The sequence below is a fragment of the Crotalus tigris genome, unplaced genomic scaffold (assembly GCF_016545835.1).
Source record: "Crotalus tigris isolate CLP2741 ecotype Arizona unplaced genomic scaffold, ASM1654583v1 scf7180000017814.3102382, whole genome shotgun sequence".
Lineage (NCBI taxonomy): Eukaryota > Metazoa > Chordata > Lepidosauria > Squamata > Viperidae > Crotalus > Crotalus tigris.
Window position 1 is genome coordinate 2,237,925 of NW_024096652.1, and position 21,756 is coordinate 2,259,680.

General features: G+C 41.7%; 1 protein-coding gene across 1 annotated transcript in view; it reads right to left on the minus strand.

Moving 5' to 3' along the window:
* Positions 1–21,756, minus strand: part of HID1 (HID1 domain containing) — a 57,643-nt gene that overhangs the window by 20,095 nt on the left and 15,792 nt on the right. Inside the window, exons 2-10 of the mRNA XM_039342893.1 lie at positions 19,633–19,782; positions 18,582–18,752; positions 14,333–14,446; positions 5,012–5,118; positions 4,043–4,159; positions 2,679–2,901; positions 1,305–1,361; positions 1,079–1,219; positions 365–455 (exon numbers count right to left, since the gene is read on the minus strand). Of these exons, the coding sequence (XP_039198827.1) occupies positions 365–455; positions 1,079–1,219; positions 1,305–1,361; positions 2,679–2,901; positions 4,043–4,159; positions 5,012–5,118; positions 14,333–14,446; positions 18,582–18,752; positions 19,633–19,782 (1,171 nt within the window). The remainder of the gene's footprint in view (positions 1–364; positions 456–1,078; positions 1,220–1,304; positions 1,362–2,678; positions 2,902–4,042; positions 4,160–5,011; positions 5,119–14,332; positions 14,447–18,581; positions 18,753–19,632; positions 19,783–21,756) is intronic.

Sequence of the window (21,756 nt, forward strand, 5' to 3'; positions counted from 1 at the left end):
GGTCACACAAAAATTGGAGCCACAGGATACCCTTGGGATGACAAAGACCACAGATACCAGTTGGGAGTATTGGAATAGGGCCTTTGCAGTCAGATACAATTTTACCTACTCTATATTAAGGCAGGAACTGGAGAGGCTGTTTGCTATGTCACTTTTTCTATATAAGTTAGTAATGCCAGATTTGTCGTTCTGTAAATAAGCACTATAAATAATTCACTGTAAATAAGCACCAGTCATCCAGGAACTTGGATCCAAATACAATCTGTATTTATGGAATTAGTCTCAGGACTAGGGAATCAATTGGAAAGACTCCAAATTAAATTTTTCCAGCATAAGTTCTGAGAATAGATAAAACCAAACTTACATTGATCTGCTCTAGCATCGTTAAGAAAGTAGAGGATTGGCACCAGGATATCTAAAACATCACTGCTTTTCAGAACAAAGAAGAGAAATTTCTGAAAAAGAAAAAGAACAATTAAACTAAGTTGGTGGGGAGTGTCATGAAAGCTGTACAAAATAAAACTAGATCAATAGGAACTACAAGTAACAGCATGTTTATTGATGTTTTTTAGCAGGCCTGTAAAAATATTGCATTAGGGAGGGCAAAGTTGAGGATTTTGTGGAGGAAGGAAGTTCGGCTTACTCAAAGTGATTATTTCTCCGCAGACTTGGAGAAAATTGCACTCTTGGAATAAAAAAATCTCCTGAACAAAAATCATGATCTTTTCCTGATTTATTTTTGCTCTGAAGGCATCAGAGAGCAGGTAAGCATCATAATTTTCCTATGTAGGTTGTTTTCAGATGGACGTTTCTCAGGGATATTCAATAGGCCTGTTATCTGAACACAGGCAGAGATTGAGGCTTATTAAGTATGCAGCATCAGCAATGGGTCAGTGACTCTAAACAACTATTTCACTGCTGCATCATAACCCAATTTTTCAATCATTCTAATCCAAAATTGTTACTGTTGACCAGCTCACCATCACCAAGATTCTCCCCTGTGTTCATTTAACAGTCCCTGATCCTGCTCTCTCCCCTACCCCAATTCTTTAATAATGCCAGCGATAGAAGACAGAACCTTGTTGAAATCACAGAGTTTCCAGAAGAGAACCAGGAGCTCTTGATGGAACTGGATCTTTTTGGTAGAATTTGGCAGGTAAGTTTGGAGCAGAGGGTTGGAGAGCAGACGAGCCACTCCTTTCAAAACAAACTGGAAATCCTGACAACATAAAAAACATAAAGAAGTTACAACATGGAAACCCAAGATTAAGCCAATAGAACCTTTAAAAAATCTGATACATTACCTCTTCTCTGTGTATCCTAGACAGGTAATTGACAAACAGGTTGTCTGGTCCTGGAGGCTGCATTGAAAAAAGCCAAGTAAATGTTTCTTAGATTTAAAACACCTTCAGGATATGTACACTTGTCTCTGAATTCATTGGCAAATGACATTGTCACTAAATCATCAAACAATCTGGATACAATGTTAAATATTATACTACATCTGGTGCCTGTGATCCCAGATATTGGTGAACTACAATTCCCAGGAGCCTCAATCGGGACGATCAATGGCAGGTACTGGGAGTTATAATTCAGCAACATCTGGAGAACCTTCACTATGCTAAGCATTAGGATAATGGCTGCTTATCGTTTTAGGAAATAAATAAAAAATAGGTTTAATATTTCATATTTTTAAAAATACAGCATAGATTAATTAGTTCATTTGCTTTCATCAGAAAGCAAATGCCTAAAGTGCTCACGTCTCTGTTCATTTATGGATATTATGAATACCTCTCTCCAGTATGCAGTACAGCGAGGAAACAGAAGAAAATTTAAATATTTATGCTAGTAATGCAGGGAATGAAAAGGTCTGAATTAATAAATATGCACATGGAAAAGGAATTCAAATCAATTTGATATTAAGAAGGCAAATGTACATCTTTAAGCACTTAAGAGACAATGTCTCAGATCCATCACATTGCTTTAAGATACAGGTAGTCCTCAACACTTATAACAGTTCATTTAGTGACCATTCAAAGTTACAACAGCATTGAAAAAAGTGACTTATGACCATTTTTCACACTTACGACCATTGTAGTGTTCCCGAGGTCATGTAATCAAAATTTAGACACTTGACAACTGGTTTATATTTATGACAGTTGCAGTGTCTCAGGGTCATGTAATCACCTTTTGCAACCTTCTAACAAGCAAAGTCAATGGGGAAACCAGATTCACTAAACAACTGTGCCACTATCTTAACAACTGCAGTGATTCACTTAACAGCTGGGTAAAGAAAGGTCATAAAATGGGGCAAAATTCACTTAACAAATGTCTCACTTAACAACAGAAATTTTGGGCTCAATTGTGGCCGTAAGTCGAGGACTACCTGTACTTGATAAATGCTTGCTTAAAATGAAATCAGAAAGATGGGTAAAAATCCATTTTCATGTTTGAGCCCAAACATCTTCCAATGTTTCAGGCCAATTATCCGGATTCTTGGGTGCCAAGGAAAACTACCATTTGAGAGAAGAATTTAGCACCATCTTTCCAGGGTTGCTTATGTACGATAAAAGCTTCCATTGAATGGTGATTTGCTTTAAGAAAGCCTGTTGAGGTTTAATACGCATATCTGCTGCTCCTCCACATTATAAACACAGCTAAGTCAGGGAGCAACTCACATCGGTATCATCCATGACTGTTCCAGTGGTAGTGCCGTCTACTGTGGGACTGGAGCTGGTAGAAGTGTCGTAGTCCAATGTGACTATAAGGACTTGAGCGGCCTGCTCCACCAGTGGTTCACGATAGTCCGAGAAGAGCAAGTGGTTATAGGGGATCCCATAACCCACTGGATCGTAAGCACAGACGATATTCAAGAGGGAAGTAAACAGCGGAAGGGCATGCCTAGAAGAGGATCCAACATGCTCAAAACAATGCATCAGAAGCCTGAAGTGCTAAAAGCTTTCCAACGAAGAATAAGCCTTTATTTTATTTGCACTGATTAAATAGTGTTTTTATTCCTCAGCAACATTCATTAGTGAAAAAAAAACACATTTGAGGTTATTATTCTTAGTTATTTTAATAAATGAGATAACATGCTATCTAAATGATAATACAGATTAGAATATCCTATTTTGCTTTCCACTATGGCTGGGTGGCTGCAAATGAATCAGCCATTGTCACATATTTAAAAAAAAATAACCCAACTCTTTCTAAAAAAATTTCTTCAATGCAATTTATAATAAAAAGAACCCATTCGTATTGCACAATTTGCTAATTATTGCAAACTGCTTGTTTTAGAGTGCTTCCTGTCTTAAGGACAAATGTTTAGTGTACTACTAGGGTGAGCTGGAGGCAGCAAGATCTGGGGTTACATGCTTTTCTGCTGACTCTATCATGGAAGGGTTAGCAGCTGTGTGGATGTTCTCTAGTATTCCAAAACCATCCACTATTTGGATCAAACGCTGGTTGGCTCCAATTAGGCAAACATAGCCCTAAAGACATATGTATGTACTGAAGTAATAAAGAAAAAAATAACAGAAGGCATAAAGTGAGGAGAAATGGAATGACATCTATCATATATATGCAATCCTTTTAATAGAAGAAGGTTTAGATTAAATCAGTGGTTCTCCACCTTTTTAATGCTGCAACCCCCAACCAGTCATAAGTCAAGGACTAAACCAGTTGTAAGTCGAGGACTAAACCGGTCGTAAGTCGAGGACTACCCAACCAGTCGTAAGTCAAGGACTTTCCCTGCCCGGGAGCACCGCGCATGCGTGGTGCCACCCCGTGCGCCGGCCGAGGCGTAGCTGTCAAGCGGCAGAGACAGAGCAGGCCGACCACCGGCTGGGCCACCAGCTGGCCCAGCCCAAGGGAGGTAAGGCACCTGCCGGAAAAGGGGAAAAAATGGCGGACAGCCTTGCTTGGCGACCCCCGTGAAATGGTCGATCAACCCCAAATGGGGTCGCGACCCATAGGTTGAGAACCGCTGGATTAAATAAAAGTGTTTCAAAGCATCTGTCACATGGAATTTGCTATTTCTCACCTGTTCTCTATAGAACAGAAGAACTGGACCCAGGGATTAGTGTTGCTGCTATCAGAGGAAGGAGGCAAGTACATGACCTCTGAGAAACAGGTCAGCAGAAGTTTCAGTAGCTCTGTCCTGTAAAGTATTTCAGTCAGCGGGAATATTAATTATTATTCACAGTCATGATTTTTTTTGCCATTGTATTATTTGCACCTTATTTTGCAGGAGCACATTTGTTAAACTGTTTTAAAAAAAATTGTGCTAAAACTAGAGTGAGGTATTCTTACAGTAAGACTTCTTAAAGAAATACTGTACAATTCAAGTCCTTTTAGCCACCATGAGGAACAAAAACATTTCCTTGTTTACTACAAACATGTTTATTACAAGAAGTCAGTACTGGAGAGAGACTATCAAGCTAGGGGAGGAGTCAAATGGGGAATTAATCTGGAACTCCTATGTGGATACAAAAGGGTGAAGTCTGATCTCCCCCTTGAATGCCATTGAACCTTATCTAGTCTTACCCAGGTGCAAACCATCAATCTGAGAAGATTCCTGTGTATACGCTTGAGCAGGGGTGTTAAAACTTGGCTTGTGGATTTCAACTCCCAGAATTCCTCAGCCCTGGGCTTGAGCAATAAAACAGCTAATTGAAGTCTTCACCTGTGGATCTGGTTGTTCAGACTTCACAGTCAGCTTATTCAAGTGGATATTCTGCTTAGCTCCATCCCAATCAGAGTTTATGTACAGTAGCTACAGAAAACTAACAATGAAGTAAAAGATAACAAACTATGCAGTCATTTATAAGACATAAAAGCTGGCTGGCTGACCTTGGGCTAATCACTGGCTCTCAGCCCAACTCACCTTAAAAAAATGTTTCTCCTTACTCAGGGATGAGCATTTTACTTTGTACACAATGCTCATGATCTTGCCGCAATTACATTCATAAACTTCCCTTTAGCCTGATCTGTCATTTGCTGATGTCCTCACCTATTTAAATCATGGCTGAAGTTGGGTGACGGTGAATGAGCAAATCCAACACCAGCCTCCCAGATGTATTCACAACTATCAATTGCATGGATATCCTCAGCGGTGTCCTGGAAAAGAAAAAGAAATTAACACATCAGATACTGTCAAACTCCAGGTAAAAAGTATGAATAGGATTATGCAGATGGAAAAAAACAATGATCGGCATCACAGAATTAGAGGATGCTTCTAGCATTACTAATTCAAATCATGTGGTGCAGTCTTTCCCACCTTAATGGATTTTCTACAAGACAAAGAAAGGTGAAAGAAACATAGAAAGACATGAGATGTTTATAGTGTTGTGTGAATGAGGCATAGTAGTTGCACAATAAAAGTCTCGTGGAGAAACTCAGAGCATCGTATTATATTACAATAAATGTCAAAAATCCAAATGACAGAATGAGGATGGCTCCCCTATCAGCAAAGCATAGAATGAATAGCCAGCAAGTAAACCAGCTCTTTGTAATTCCTCTCCAAGCAAGGAGAAAACTTGAGACCACCCACAAGTGTTCCAAGCAGTTGCTACTTGCGTGGAAATCACAAGGCAGGGGTCTTTAGCAGGTTTAGAGCACTTAGAGATGAGGGAATAGCCATCTTTTTGCTCATCATTCATTCTTTCGTTTGTTTGTTTTGTTTGTTTATCAAATTTATATGGTTGTCAATCTCACAAAAAGTGACTCTGGGCAGTCTGCAACAATTAAATAAAACAATAAACATATTAAAAACAGCTAAGTGAAAATAGTTCAACAAACATCCACCCAGATTACACATGCTTCTGATGAGGTGAACTTTGGTCTGCAAAAACTAAGGTATAATATGTTTCCACAGATCTTTTCAATATTTCTGCCTAATCTTAGTGAAAGATGACATATTCAGGAAGGTCCTATCATCAAATGCATCCCAAATATAAAGGTGGGGATTGTTGTTTCAGAATTAGTCATACTGTGGCCTAGAGATATACTGTATGAGTCATTATTTTGCAGAGTCCAGTTCTACAGGTTTGCTATACTATGCAAGAGTTTTCTATACTTGTGAACAGAAATCTTACAAGTAAACTTCCCCACAAAGACCAAGACTACAAGCATTGAATTCACAATCTTCTCATCCATAGTGTCCATAAACAATAATAGCTATGCTTTAAAAATCTTCTTTAGGGTTGCATATTATGTTTGTGTGTGGCAATGCAATGCAATGCAAGAAAGGAAGATTAAAATCTATTGCATTGCAGTAGTATCTCTTCTTTCTAAAATCCCCTCAAGATTGGTGACAAAATTCAGAGTAAGTCAGAATTTTGAAGAGTTCTGGTTTGTTGTTATTAAGAAATATACTGTTCCGCAGATTTTACATGCTTTTTTGTTATCAAATACGGAATCCCCATTCGTGATTTGATTTTAGTGTTACATGCGAGCCAGAATCTGATGTTGTTCCTATTATAACAAGCTAGAAGTTTAACAAGTCAACTCTTGATTTAAAATCCTAGATGGTTAGAAAAGCAACATGAACCCAATTTCAGTTTGTTTAAAATAATAGTAATAATATGAGCAATGGTTCCCAGTTGGTATAGCTACTTCTGTTGAAAGATAAGCCATCAGGACTCCAAAATTCTCTCAGTCAAGCCATGCCCTGATCAACTCCCATGTGAATTACTACAAAGTGCTCTGCAAGGGGTACCCTTAAAAGGTATCTGCAGAATGCAATGGCATAGACAGTTTGGGGCACTTCTAGGTGCACATATGCAAGATCTCCGCTTTGTGGTCCAGTTCTAAGTGTTGGTGATCACTTTTAAAACTCTCCATGGCATGGGACTAGATTACCTGAGAAACAGCCTTATCCCAATTATATCAGCCTTTCCCATCTGGTCAGGCAGGAAGGGCATGTTTCAAAATGAAATTCAATGGTGAAAAGGGGCGTTGTCTTACCTGAACGCCTTTTCTCAGCAGGATGATGTAGAGTCCAAATGGATGGGTTCTATGACGGCCTTCCTGCCTGGCAGACTGGGTAAAAACTTCGGCCACACCCCTTCCTTTGGGCGTGACCCCAGTTTTGACTTAGGCGAGAAACTTTGTTGGAATTAACCTTGCAGCTCTTTATTATATCTTTATTATATCCCTGCCTAGACCTATCCTCTGGGTGGGCTTGGACTCTACATCATCCTGCTGAGAAAAGGCGTTCAGGTAAGACAACGCCCCTACTCCAGCAGGATGACTGTAGAGTCCAAATGGATGGGACATACCAAAGCCCTCATGTCCCCCTGGGAGGGAATGTCTAGGCTACCGAACTCTGAGCAGATACGACCTGTTGAAGAACTCTTCTGCCAAAAGCCGCGTCTGCTGCTGCGAGGGAGTCTAAACGGTAGTGTCGAATGAAAACCGAAGGTGAGGACCAGGTTGCGGCCCTGCAAATCTCTTCCACCGGAGCTTGCGTTAGCCACGCCGCAGATGTGGCTGCGCTCCGAGTTGAGTGTGCAGTCACCTGAGTGGGTGCTGGCAAATCCTGTGAGACGTAGGCCTGCGCTATGCAGGCTCTGATCCACCTGCCTATGGTGGAAGAAGATACCTTCTTTCACATAGTTGATGGTTGAAAGGACACAAATAATGCTTCAGTCTTTCGGAAAGCCGAGGTGCGTTTCACGTAGAAACACAGTGCTCTCCGTACGTCTAGCTTGTGACATCTGTGTTCTAGCTTATGTTTGGGTCTTGGACAGAAATCAGGAAGCGTAAGTTCCTGAGATCTGTGAAAGGTGCTATTTACCTTCGGGATGAAGGTCGGGTCTGGTCTAAGAAAGACCCTGTCTTTGAAAAAGGTACACAGATCCTTCCTTACTGACAGAGCTGCTAGTTCTGAAATTCTCCTTGCCGAAGTAATTGCCACAAGGAAAGCTACCTTCAGTGATAGGTGATGGAGTGAGCATGTTTCAAGAGGTTCGAAGTGTGCAGATGTCAAGGCTAGAAGGACCCTAGGCAGGTTCCAGGACGGGTACCTGTGTATGACTGGGGGCTTTGTGTTAGACGCCCCTTTTAAGAAGGCATTAATCGCTGGATGTTGTGCTAGGGAAGTTAAGTTGTCGCAGGAGAGTACGGTTGAGAGGGCCGAAATCTGTCTGCGGATGGTATTGACTGACAGGCCCCTATTAAGACCCTCCAATAGGTAGTCTAGGATATTGGGGATAGATACTGCGGTCGGGTCTAGGTGAAACGAAGCGCACCACCTACAGAATCCCTTCCATGTAGCGTCGTAAATCCTATTGGTGGACGCCCTTCGTGATGCCTGTATGATCGATATCACCCCTGCAGAATCAGATTGTTTAGTTAAGCTTTGCCGCTCAAATGCCAAGCGGCTAGTTGTAGCCACTGGGGATCTGGGTGTACAAGCTTGCCCTGACTGAGTTTTACCCTGTCCGGGGGAATCCTCCACGGAGGTGATATCGAAAGGTCCACGAGGTCGGCAAACCACTGGCGCCGTGGCCAGTGAGGGGCAATGCAGACCATTTCTGCGCCCTCCAGGATCATCTTGCGTATGGTTGCCGGTATTAATGGCAGTGGTGGGAAGGCGTACAGGAGTTGCGCCGGCCACCGGCACCTGAGAGCATCCGGTCCCTCCGATCCCGGGGACGGGAATCTGGAGAAGAACCTGGGGAGTTGTGTGTTCTTGTGGTTGGCAAATAGATCTAGGTGCGGTTGTCCGAACCTCCAGGAGATCTCCTCGAAGAGAGCCGGGTCCAGACGCCATTCCGACTGGTCCACCTTGGCTCTGCTCAGGGAGTCCGCCTGGGTGTTTGTTTCCCCTGAGATGTGTTCCGCTCTGATGGAACTCACATTGGCTTCTGCCCACCGAGCCAGACCCAATGCTTCTTTCATTAGTTCCACTGATCTCGTTCCTCCCTCCTTGTTTACATGTGCCTTGGCTGCTACATTGTCTGTAAGCACGAGGACGTGTCTCCTCGTTACTAGGTGTGAGAAATGACGGAGGGCCAGGTGTATGGCCCGGAGCTCTAGCCAGTTGATGCTGTGTGACAGGTCCTTCTGACCCCACTGGCCCTGTGCTATCTGGGTCCCCAGATGGGCTCCCCATCCGAACAGGCTCGCATCTGTCGTGAGCGTGACCCTGTTCGGTTCCCTGAATATGCTCCCCTTGAGTGTCATAGGGGATAGCCACCATTTTAGTGATTTCATCACCTGTGCTGGTACCAGCACACTCCTGTTGGAGGTGCTGAGGTTCCTCCTCTGGTAGGGTAGGAGGAACCACTGCAACTCACTCGAGTGGAGCCTTGCCCATGGGATGATGCCCATGCAAGATATCATCTTCCCCAGGAGCTTCGAGAGTTGTAGCAAGGGCACTCTCCTGATCTTTTGAATTTGGTGGATTAGCTTGGCTATGCTGATCAGTCGCTCCTGGGAAAGGAATACCCTGCACTGTGACGTGTCTATCACCGCGCCCAGGTGTTGCAGTCTCCTTGAGGGAATGAGGTGGCTCTTGTTTAGATTGCCCGAAAATCCGTGCCCCTGTAGGGTTCGGATTGTGGTCTTGAGATCTGTCCTTGCTTGTTCCCGAGATCTGGACTGAATCAAGATGTCGTCCAGATAACACTGGACGCGAACCGGAATCAACCTGAGATGGGCCGCTAGTACAGCTAAGATCTTTGTGAATACCCTTGGTGCTGACGACAGTCCGAAGGGTAATGCCCTGTATTGGTAATGTCGCCCCGCGTAGGTAAATCTGAGGAATTTCCGGTAGCTGGGGTGGATGGGGATGTGTAGGTACGCCTCTGTGAGATCTATTGAGGATAGTAGATCGTCTTCCCTGACGCTGGCTAGTATGGACTTTAAGGAGTGCATCTTGAACCTCCTGTACTTTATGAAAGAGTTCAGGCCCTTCAGGTCCAAGATTGCTCTCCACCCTCCTGATGTCTTTGGGATGACGAAGAGGATAGAGTAAAATCCTCTTCCCTCCTCCTCCTTTGGTACATTCTCTATGGCCTGAATTGACAGGAGGTGGACTATAGCCGAAGTTATCAGCCTCGTCTTGTGTGCTCTTCTGGAGATGGGACATCTGATGAACCGGTTTGGTGGGGGAGAGCAGAAGTCTAAGGTCAGGCCATGTCTGATCGTTTCCAGGACCCAGGAGTCGGTCGTGGTCTGCTCCCATACCCTGATGAAATTTCCTAACCGACCCCCAATGGGAGTATCCTGTTTGGCGTCACTTGGTGCGTTTAAAGGATCTGCCTCCCGCTCCCCTATATGGGCGTCTGGACTGGAACTGGCCCCTGGCTCCCGGGCTCTGGCGATCCTGGGTTCGATCCTGTCTGGGGTAGAAGGATCGTGAGCCTCTGGGCCAGTCCCAGGATTGCCCTGATCGAAAGGGCTGCTTCCATTCCCAGGGGCTTCCTGGGCGGGAACCCTGTCTCCGGAAGTCCTGACTGCCTCTCCTGTCTAACTTCTTTGATGGGTGTACTAGGATTTTTTTCTTGTCTCTGCCTTCGCTGACATGTGGGTCCAGAATGGAACCAAATAGGTCTACTCCACTGTATTTGGACGTCGAAAGACGCCATTTGGACCTCAGGTCTGTCTTCCAAGTTTTGAGCCATAGTAGCCTACGTGAGGCCACTGTGGCCGCAATGGATCTAGCCGCATACTTTGTTGCGTACAGTGAAGCGTCTGAGACAAATTGCGAGGCCGCGAGGAGCTTGGCCAATGTTTGGTGTATTCTGACCTGGTCTGGAGGCACCGTGCCTTGCAGTTCCCTCAGCCACATGATGCTGGCCCTCGCGAAGAAAGATGAGGAAGTGGCTGCTCTGGCCGCCCAGGCTGCAGCCATATGGGAACGCCGGAGTGAGTGTTCAAATTTCTTCTCCTCAGGCCTCAAGACCTCCGCCATGTCTCCTGGAATCGCGGAGGTAGAAAATAATGAGATTAATGGGTTATCGACAGTGGGAACCTCTAACATGTTAGAGAAGGAGGGAGATAGATTGAAAAGCTTTCTTTCCGCGCTGTTTGGTGCCGGTGGGCTTGCAAGTGAGGACCATTGTTCCTCCAGCGTGGTCATGAAGACCTCCGCACATGTGATGTACTTATCTTGTGGAACCTTTTTGGCAAACAGAGGATTGGCCTCCTTGCTTGTTGAGGGCTTCTCATCCTGTACTGATGTTAGGTTGACTGTGGAAACAGCCTTTACCAGGAGTGATTTTAGGAGCGCTGGGTTAAAGAGTCCAGAGCTCGTTGCCTGCTCAGGTGCCGTCTCCTCGTCCTCCGAGAGGGGCATGTCTGACATGTCGAGGTCCACTGAGTCACCCTCTCCCAGTTGAGAGGAAGTTTCAGAGGTGCTGGTAGGGGGTGGCCTAGCCCGACCCTTACGGGGTGTGTGAAAGGCCACTTGTCCCTTAGAAGCCATGAACTGGGAGAATGCATCCTGCATGAATGCATGGAATTGTGCCGACCAAATGCCCTCCTGCGCTTTGTCGTTAGAGTGAGGCGCTGGGGTGCGGTCGGGTGAAGAAGCTGGTGAGGAGGGGTTGGAGGAGTCTAACTGTTCAGTTTCCCCAGGAGGAGACCAAGTCTTAAGCACTTCCTCGGCAGTAGGGTCTGTGCTGGGTGCCACCGCTGGGACAGGGGAAACCGAATTTGTCCCATTGGCATTGGTTCTCTGTGCCCTGCTAATTTGTCTTTCTAAAGCCAAATGTCTCCTCAAAGCCTCTCGCTCAGCCGTTTTAGACTGTCCCTTCTGAGAAAGGTGCTTTGTTTTAGCTTTCTTCTTCCCCCCCACCTCTGATTCAGAAGATCTGCGTTTTTGTTGTTGCTGTGGGGGGGACAATTGAGGGACCTGTGTGACTGAATACGAGACATTGTCTGCCATTGTGCCAGACACCCCGAGTAGGCAATGCCTGGAAAGGGGGAATGAGATACGCAGATCAGATGCAGATGCTTGGGGCTGTGCCCTCTTCTGCCTATACAAACAATGGCCGGACAGACAGGACTCTTTGGACAGAAGATCCTGCAAGGCAGTGACTAAAGGTCACTATAGGAACAGTCAGAGAAAAATACTCCTCCTCACCTCCTCACTTAGTCCAGAGACAGTGCAGTTTATACCTCTCTCTCCCCCTGTCTGTGGCTGTGGCAGCAGACCACGATCAGAAAGGGTTCTCTTCCTTTTCCCTCTTCCTTCCTCCTGTCTCAGTTTCTTGCGATAATCCCGGATTTTAGCTTAAGGGCTGCCCCTTTGTCTGCAAGGGAATGGAGTCCGGATGGCCCCGCCCCCAAGGGAAAACGGCGGGAAGGTCCGTTCGCTCAAAATGGCGAATGGGGAAGAAACCACGCCTCCTAATGTTAGCCCGGGAATCCACGAGGTTCAAACAATGGCGGATCTTTGACTCTGAGGCTCTCGCGCCGCTCCGCTGGTCTATGCCGAGCGGCGCCGCGGTTTAGCCGCTTTCCGCGCTGCTCAGCTGTTTCGCGCTGAGCGGCGCCTCGTTCTATCGGCCCCAATCACGCTTTCCGCGCGGCTCAGCTGTTTGGCGCTGAGCGGCGCCTCGTTCTATCGCCCGAACCGCTCAGCTGTTTGGCGGCCCCGGAGAGCGGCGAGCAATCCGGTAGTGAAACCCCCGCCCCCACAGCTGCTCGGTGGGCCGGTTATCGGCGGGCGAGCGATCCGGTCCGGCTCCAAGCCTCCCGTTAGTCCCTGACGCCCCACTCACGAATCCGCCGATCCCGGCGGCCTCTCTCGAGTCCTATCCGCTGCCAGACAAATTTTCGTTCAACTGGAGGAAGAGGGGATTCCCTTTTTTTTTTTTTTTTTTTTTTTTTTTAAGTTAAGTTAGTTTGTTCTGAGAGCTGCTTCTCGCACTTCTACCAGGCTTCGAGACTGAGTCAAAACTGGGGTCACGCCCAAAGGAAGGGGTGTGGCCGAAGTTTTTACCCAGTCTGCCAGGCAGGAAGGCCGTCATAGAACCCATCCATTTGGACTCTACAGTCATCCTGCTGGAGAAAAGCAAGGTTCTACATTTAGGCAAGAAAAACCAAATGCACAAGTACAGCATAGGTGGCACCATGCTCAATAGTAGTAACTGTGAGAGGGACCTCGGAGTCCTAGTAGACAATCACCTAAATATGAGCCAGCAGTGTGCTGCAACTGCCAAAAAGGCAACACAGTGCTAGGCTGCAGTAACAGAGGGATAGAATCAAGATCACGTGAAGTATTAATGCCACTCTACAATGCCTTGGTAAGGCCACACTTGGAATACTGCATCCAGTTTTGGTCACCACGATGTAAAAAAAGATGTTGAGACTCTAGAAAGAGTACAGAGAAGAGCAACAAAGATGATTAGGGGACTGGAGGCTAAACATATAAGGAACGGTTGCGAGAATTGGGTATGTCTAGTTTAACGAAGAGAAGGACAAGGGGGGACATGATAGCAGTATTCCAATATCTCAGGGGCTGCCATAAAGAAGAGGGAATTAAGCTATTTTCCAAAGCACCTGAAGGCAGGACAAGAAGCAACGGGTGGAAACTAATCAAGGAGAGAAGCAACCTAGAACTAAGTAGAAACTTCCTGACAGTGAGAACAATTAATCAGTGGAACAGCCTGCCTCCAGAAGCAGTAAATGCTCCAACACTGGAAGTTTTTAAGAAGAGACTGGACAGCCATTTGTCCGAAATGGTGTAGGGTTTCCTGCCCGAGCAGGGGGTTGGACTAGATGACCTCCAAGGTCCCTTCCAACTTTACTATTATTATTATTATTATTAAACCCTGACAGCTAAAGAATTTCAACTGGCGGGGATGGGGCTCTCATCTTTCTGGCCTTCTGGAAGAACGTTAAAAACTGGTTCTGTCAACTGGCAAGGGGATCCCTGTGGTGACTGATGACTTGAATTCATTCCCTCTGATTTGTTTTTTTAACTCCTGTCTTTTTAGCTCTGTTTTTTTAACTCTTTTAACTTTGTCTTTTGTATGGATTTTATAGCTTATCTATAAACCACTCGATAGTTAGATGGGGAGTATATAAATTTGATGAATAAATAAAATGGCAATAAATGAATCACATGGGTCAGAATTCCCCATTCCTCCATTTTCCATAATAGCTGGTCACCATCTTTAACAAAGATTGATAGCCCAAGGCAATCACTATTTCACTTACTGAAAATTCCAACTTAATCCAGACAGCTCAGCGATTGCACTGGACTGTATACAAAAAAATATTATAGCAGTAAACGTTTTTTGTTGACAGTTGACCTTGGCCATCTTAAATATTGAGGCTGTCATACGAGATCTTAAACAACCAAAGTCTGACTTACCACATTGTTTTTTCGATGGCTCTGGACCGTGAACTCTGGACAGAAGAGCAGATCTGCAATGGCTAGAAGTAGTGACTCAGCCAGTGGCCTGGCATTTTCATCATCGTCATCTCCCTATAAATCAGCAATAAGTTACAATATTTCATATCTGACCTTACATCATTGCAGACCACTGCTAACATAAGGCGGGGAGTAAGAAAATCTGGATGATAATTCTTTAACTATTTATTAAGCCAGCATCAATACTGATGCTTGATGTCATACAGGTAGTCCTCGACGTACGACCACAACTGAGCCCAAAACTTGTTGCTAAGTGATGCATTTGTTAAGTGAGCTTTGCCCAATTTTACGACCTTTCTTGCCACAGTTGTTAAGTGAAGCCCTGCAGTTTATAAATTAGTAACCCGGTTGTTAAGTGAATCTGGCTTCCCCATTGACCTGGCTTGTCAAAAAAAGGTGATTCACATGGCTCTGGGACACAGCAACGGTCATAAGTATGAACCAGTTGCCAAGCATCTGAATTTTGATCACATGATCATGGGGATGTTACAAAGGTCATAACTGTGAAACATGGTCCTATATCACATTTTTCAGTGCCACTGTAACTTTGAACTGTCACTAAACGAACTGTTACAAGTCAAGCACTACCTGTATTATAACACATGGAAAAATGGCATTTACATAAGCCAGGAGTTTCATTAGACTACAGATACTGTAAGATTTAACTACTCGGGGCAAAATTTAAGCAGACTGAACTACCATGACTATGAATTACTGTAGTTTGATTTAGATTGGCTTCGATTCATGATCTTTCATACAAACAGAATTTCAGCAAAGCATGCAACTTCATTTGCTATGCTGCAGCTTGTGTGACCAATATACAATAGAAGTAGAGATTACTTATAGAAGAGATGCTTGCTGAGACCAAAATATCCTCCTGCAGAGCACCCTGAGTGCTTCAAGGCTTTCAAATCAAGCTCCGTCCTTTTGTCTCAATGCTGACGCTTCACTCCACATTTACAACAGTTTCCAAGGGAACCATGTATCCTCGTCAGCAGGTCTCTAGCTCATTTCCCCCCCCCCCCATACTCATCCCGGATCTCATATTCTTGTCCCCTCCCTGTGCTGAAAAAAATGACAGGTGCTTATCTGCGACAGCCAGGCTGTATCAGCTTGTGCATGACATAGAGCCTTTCACTCACAGCAAGCAGACTGGATTATAATAATAACCTCTGTTGATCTGACGTTATCTAGTGCCGCATTAGAACATCTAATAAAAGTGTTTCAAACGCAGAAACGGTTGCAAGACATTAAAAAAAATCAACTGCAGACACTTTCATTTAGCTTTGAAATTAGAGAAGGAAAAAGGAGCCATAGAATCATAAAGGTTAAAAGCATGAATCAGTTAACTAAAGAGATCATTTTATAACTTCATCAACCCCATCATAATGAGGATATTTAAAACAAAGCCATGCCACACATAAAAAAAACGCTGTTCAGCACTGATTAATAACTGGTTACAATTCTACATTAGATTCTCCTGCTCAGTAAAATAAACAGAAAACACTATCATTATTGTATACTTTTAAATTTTGCTCGGCTCAATGCAACTAGCTGAGAAGTGTATTTATAGAATTTACTGAGTGAAGATTAATCTGTTATTTAACAAATATCAAGCATTTTCTTGCATTTGTAATATTTAGTAAAATAATAAAGAAGCCCTCGAGTTGAATTTAGCATTGTAATTGGATCTTCTATGCAAACATTTTATGGAAATGTTTTTTACACTGTCATTTTTTTTTGCAGGGGGGGATCATATTTTCCAAACTGGTCTACCCTCTCTCTATGTACTAACCACAGTTTATCCTGCTTAGCTTCTGAGATCAGCAAGGACAGCTGGAGGTTGCCACCTGCCAGATTAATTATTTAAAATGTTTTAAAAAGCAACACATTTAAATCAGCTGCATGGGTTTGAGTGATTCCAAGGTAAAATAGGATGTAGGGAAAATCCAGTGAGCTGGCAGCCAATGCAGATATGTAAGTCATAGCTGCAGTCAGGACAATTTGCAAGTGAACAAGGAATAAAATTCTGTTCTATTTTCATATTGATTAATGACTGTTTGCTTTTTTTGTCCCCTCACATTTTCTGTTTCAATACAGAATTAAGACAGGAATTTGTGCTACATCCTGGTAAGGGGAATTTGACAAGAATGGCTGATGTATTAAAACTATTTCAAAATTAAGAAAAAAAATCTGAGAAATCATATTACAAGTATAGATGGCTGTGTCGTGTATGCATATTGGCACATCTTTTTTTAACACATTTTATTGTTTTTTTTAAATTCTTAAGAAAAAGTACTAGAATTGATAATTTTTTGTTTTAAATTTAAATTATTGTAATTGTAAATTGATAAAGTAATAATACAGGTTCAATAGTAATAGAAATTTAAAATAGAAATGGAATATTTAAATGTACTATGTTAATTGAGGGGAATAGAGAGGGGATAGTGAAATCTATTGAGTTGTGTTGTTTATATATGTTTTTACTTTTGAATGTTTGATCACCCAACCAACACGGTGGGTCCTGAGTACTTTTTCATATTGGCACATCTTGAAAGTGTCTGAATGATTACATTTAAACCAAGATTAGAATTCCAGTCGCATTCTTTGACAAGAACTAGAAGAAACATGGAACTTGAAGAAAAATGATTCATACAGGTGTTTCCAGATGACAGCAAAACATTTTTAACATTACTATAGAATGAAAGCTGCTCAATCCTAATTACACACTTCTTAATTACTGTCAGGAGCATTCAAAAGAGTAATTATGAAGATTTTTATTTATTTAGTAACCAGATGATCCAAAGGTGGGTAAAAAAATTGATTAAAAATATTTGAAAAAGAATTAAATCATTACTGGTGGGGAGGGAATGAAATAAGAATCTGGATTCAGTCTTTCTGTATCTGAGTAGAGCAATTTTTGAAAGAATCCTCAGGCATATTGTTTTGGAGTTATAATGGTTCCTGATGCTTCAATAACCATACTTTTTATGTGAACGTGCATACCTTGTGCATGTACTTTGATCACAAAACTCTACACGGGCATCAATTTCAGTTCTCACACAATTCACACAAGATACTGTTATGTGAAGTTTAAGGATAGGACAAGAATTTTAACGATAGGACACTGGGCAGAAGGCAAGCAGAGAAGATATGGTAGGGATTCATAGCCATCACACACAAATAATGCCTCCACATTAGACAAGCCAATAATGGGATACATGCCAAGCCTGTGCTGCAACTATAACAAAAGTTATTAAAATTCATGTACAGTAAAACAGCTCTTTCAATTGCTGTACTGGGAACAATAATTAAAGGCAATGGTTTAGAATGAATATATTCTGGATATTCAGGAATAAATATAAAAGCATGCAGTGAAACATACATAAAAGGTTAGTACATGTACACAGTGTTGGGCTTCGCTTCCACAAAATTTCCAAGTTCCAAAGATAGGTAGAACCACGACAGAACGAAGATCTTACAGTTCAGTAAATGAATGTAGGATAGGAATATTTTTACGTACTGTGAAAATGTTTTTTCATCTCACAGAGTGTATAAATGGACTGAACCACTAGAACTAATGACCTCTTGATTCTTTGATCCTGTCTATGTATGACTAAGAAAATATTATAATGCTTGCTATTTGCCTGAAAATCAAAATAACTCCTAGAAAATTAAATGTTTAGTCACGTATATGTTTACATTGTTTTTCTAGTGTAAAACCTGTGTTTGTTCATTTCATTTTCTTTTCTCTTAGTCCTGTTTGAAGAATTAACTTTAAAATGGTCCAGGCTTCATTTGGACTTTGGTTGCTTTTTGCTACTGTTCCAAAACTTTCCCTTGAAATTCCCATGGGTGGAAATTCAATTTTAATAGTACTATAAAAATCCTGTGATAAAAACAGATTGTTCATTCATCAGCCTTCCATTCATGAGTCTCAGTCCATCTCCCATGCAAGGATATTGAAGCATTTTTCTAATAGGCAGAAATCAAAAAAGGATCAGAGCCAGACAAATTACACAGGCCAAATATGCCCACGCTTGGTAAGAGTCCCTCACTGTGAATAAATATAATCCAGCAGGTAAGAAATTTAGATTCCCATTAACTCCCTTTGATAAATGAACAGCTCTGGCTTCTGCATCTTCTCCACTCTCCAGAAAAGCAATAGTGCAATTTAATAAATACATACCCCTCCTCGCCCCGCCCCTGGAACAGTTGACCAGAAGAAACCTCTCCAATCAGGATCTTCAAATATATATGGTAGGATGCGGGTTAAGAGACGGCTGCAATTCAGGACAATCTGCTTTTCTTTCTCAGAGTGACAGCCACTCTCAGCCCCCTGCACCAGTTTTTCCACTGCCTGGAGTGAATTAGAATAAAGCAAAGGACAACAATTATTGGTATGCGGGTAACAATTTTTGCCCAATACCTTAGGTTTCTGAATTACCAACTAAAGACTTAATAGCACAATGAATAGGCAATCATTTTATATTGTTGCTCATGCCTTTTGGACATAGCCTGTTAATCTATCATAAAAAGACATTCCCTCGGAATGTGACAACTTGATTCATGTGAGATTGCTTATGTGTGCATATAAGGCTTGAATGTGTGAGAGAGATAGAATTTTAAATTTTAATCTATGACATCAAAACATCGCTTTCTATCCTGCTCTAGGAGAATTACTGTGAAAATTCTTTAAAGAATTGAATCTCCTTAACAGAGGACCTCTTATGACTTTGTAGATAAGACACATTGGTCCACGTATAATTTAAATGTGGGAGAAAGAAGCAAAATGGAGCTTTTAGAAATTGGAGGCAATTTTGTCAGCATAGATATCTGTTTAGGGATATGCGACTGAGATGCTTTTAACATCAGTGCTTTTCGGAAAGGAGGATGCTGAGTGCAATATTTCCCTCACACACATACACAATTATTCTAAAGTAATTTGTTCGCTAAGAAATACTGCTTCTATAGAAAGCATAATGTTTGTAGGAATATAATTCTGCAGGCAGGTATAAAAACTCTAAATTTCCACCCAGGCATATAAAGGTAGACCAATCAATTGTTTCCCCAGTTCAATTTATGGTAAACAGGAAAGAAAATACACTTTCCTATAATATGGGTTTTATCACCACCATCATCGGCTGGACAAAGACAGCCAAAGGGCCGAATGTGTCCCACAGGCCATAGGCCTGCTATGGCTGAATTTCAACAGTTAAAAAAAATATGTTCAATCTTGCCTTGTAACACAAAGTAGCCAAATTTGAAGGAGATTCTTCCCTCACAGCTCTGATTTCTGCAGCTGGAACTAGAGCAAAGACATCTTGGACTGAAGTAGCTGTATCTGCCCAGAACTGGTCCCAGAAGGCATCATCTGTGGCCTCTACGGGCTGAAAAACAAATAAAAATCAATTTAGGAATATAAAAGCTATAAAATATTCATTCTGATATTCATTTATGCTCAATATTCATACTGATTGATATTTGATTTGATAAGTATGTCAAGATACCTCAAAGTAACTTCTGTAAATCTTTACTAAAAAAAAGGCTGAACAATATAATATACTATACTGCAGCCTCAAAGCAATCCAACATTCTAGACAGAATAAACATGAATGCATCATTAATACAATAAGCTACTATTGACCAGGAAAAAGTAGAAGCAAAATAATGCAAGGGTGCTAGTAAAAATTAAAAACAAAACTAGGTTAAAAATATCAGCTGTAATTTTTTTAAATGATAGATTTCCTATTAAAGTGACACCCTGGGAAAATTAATGAGAAACAACTTTATATGCATAGAAAGAGCAATATATAATATTCTGCAAATTCACACTCAACTATAATTCAGGGACCACAAAATACGTTCAATTTCTTTTCAATTATACAAAAGGTTGTCATTCTTTATAATAAAACTATGAAGAAGACATTTTGTTACATTGTACAGATCTAGCACTCTAGTCATTATGGTTTAATGGAATGCATCCAATAAGCCAAAATATGAAACATATATTCTTGCTTGATCTTTTTTCCCAGCATGACATAATAAATATGCAACAGCTCTTAACTAACTGCAGTTATTTGAAACAATCATGGCTTTGAATTGTATTTAGGGAAGATGAGTGAGAAGGAAACGTATGTTTGATTAATTTTGTGGCTTACATTTTTCTGAAGTTACACTGCTATAAAGATGAGGGTTGTTTAAAAACAAGGTAAAGCTTGTTTAAGAATTGGCTGTGATGAAGGAAACTGCCTTATCAAATAGGCAATATGTCCTTAAAATAGAAAAGGCAAAAGTAAAAGGAGGTAAGAAAGTATAAACTAGTTGAGCAGGTTTTGTGGCTCTACCAAGTCTGGAGTTGGCCAAGAGGATAATTTTACATACTGAAAAGAAATGTTATCTTCCTGATTTTAAGGAGTGGATTCAAGATACAAGCCAGTTATCAATTTTTGATAAGTATTTAATATTAAAAATGGGAAGATGAAACAATATATGATCTAGATTTAATGACAAATTGAAGGACTCAATCCCATATTGATACTAAGTAGCAATAGCAATTAGATTTATATACTGCTTCGTAATAATTTACAGCACATTTTAAATGGTTTACAAAGTCAGTTTATTGCCCCCAACAATCTGGGTCCTCATTTTACCAACCTCAGAAGGATGGAAGGCTGAGTCAACCTTGAGCTGGTCAAGATCGAACTGCTGGCAGTGGGCAGAGTTAGCCTGCAACATTGCATGCTAACGAGTTGTTTCCCTTTTAATTACTTTTAGCTTATTTTAATTACTATAATATATGAGGGTTTTAAAAAAAATTATATAAGTCCTACCATAATTTTTTTGGTTGGTGTTATAGTTGCTTGCATTTCAAATTTAATTCCTCCTCTTCAAAAGTTTAAAAATAGAAAATCAGGTTTGTCCTGCAGTGACTTTGTTTTCCTGCTGCTCTGCCCCCATCCACAAACTATAAAATAAGTCTCTTTAAATTCCTTACCAGTAGACACTTAGTCACAGGTGATTGCTTTAATACAGGCAGTATTTGCACATTAAGCCATTGGATAATACATGAGAAAGGAGAGGAAGGGTGAGAGATTTGAGATAAGCACAAAAACACACCTGTAAATGAATCAAGTATTTTTATAGGTCATTTGTAAAGCTACAGTATATGATGGTCCAAGAGAACAAAATGGAATGGAATGGAATTCAATGGAATTCAAGTTAGTGGAAGTGGCTCTCAATTTGGTCAAAATAACCACTATACAGTAAGTATTATTACTATAATTGAGGAAAACTATATTCCTTAAATGTATCAATTTCTTGACATATATTCTAACTAACATGTTTTCAAATAACTCTTTTCA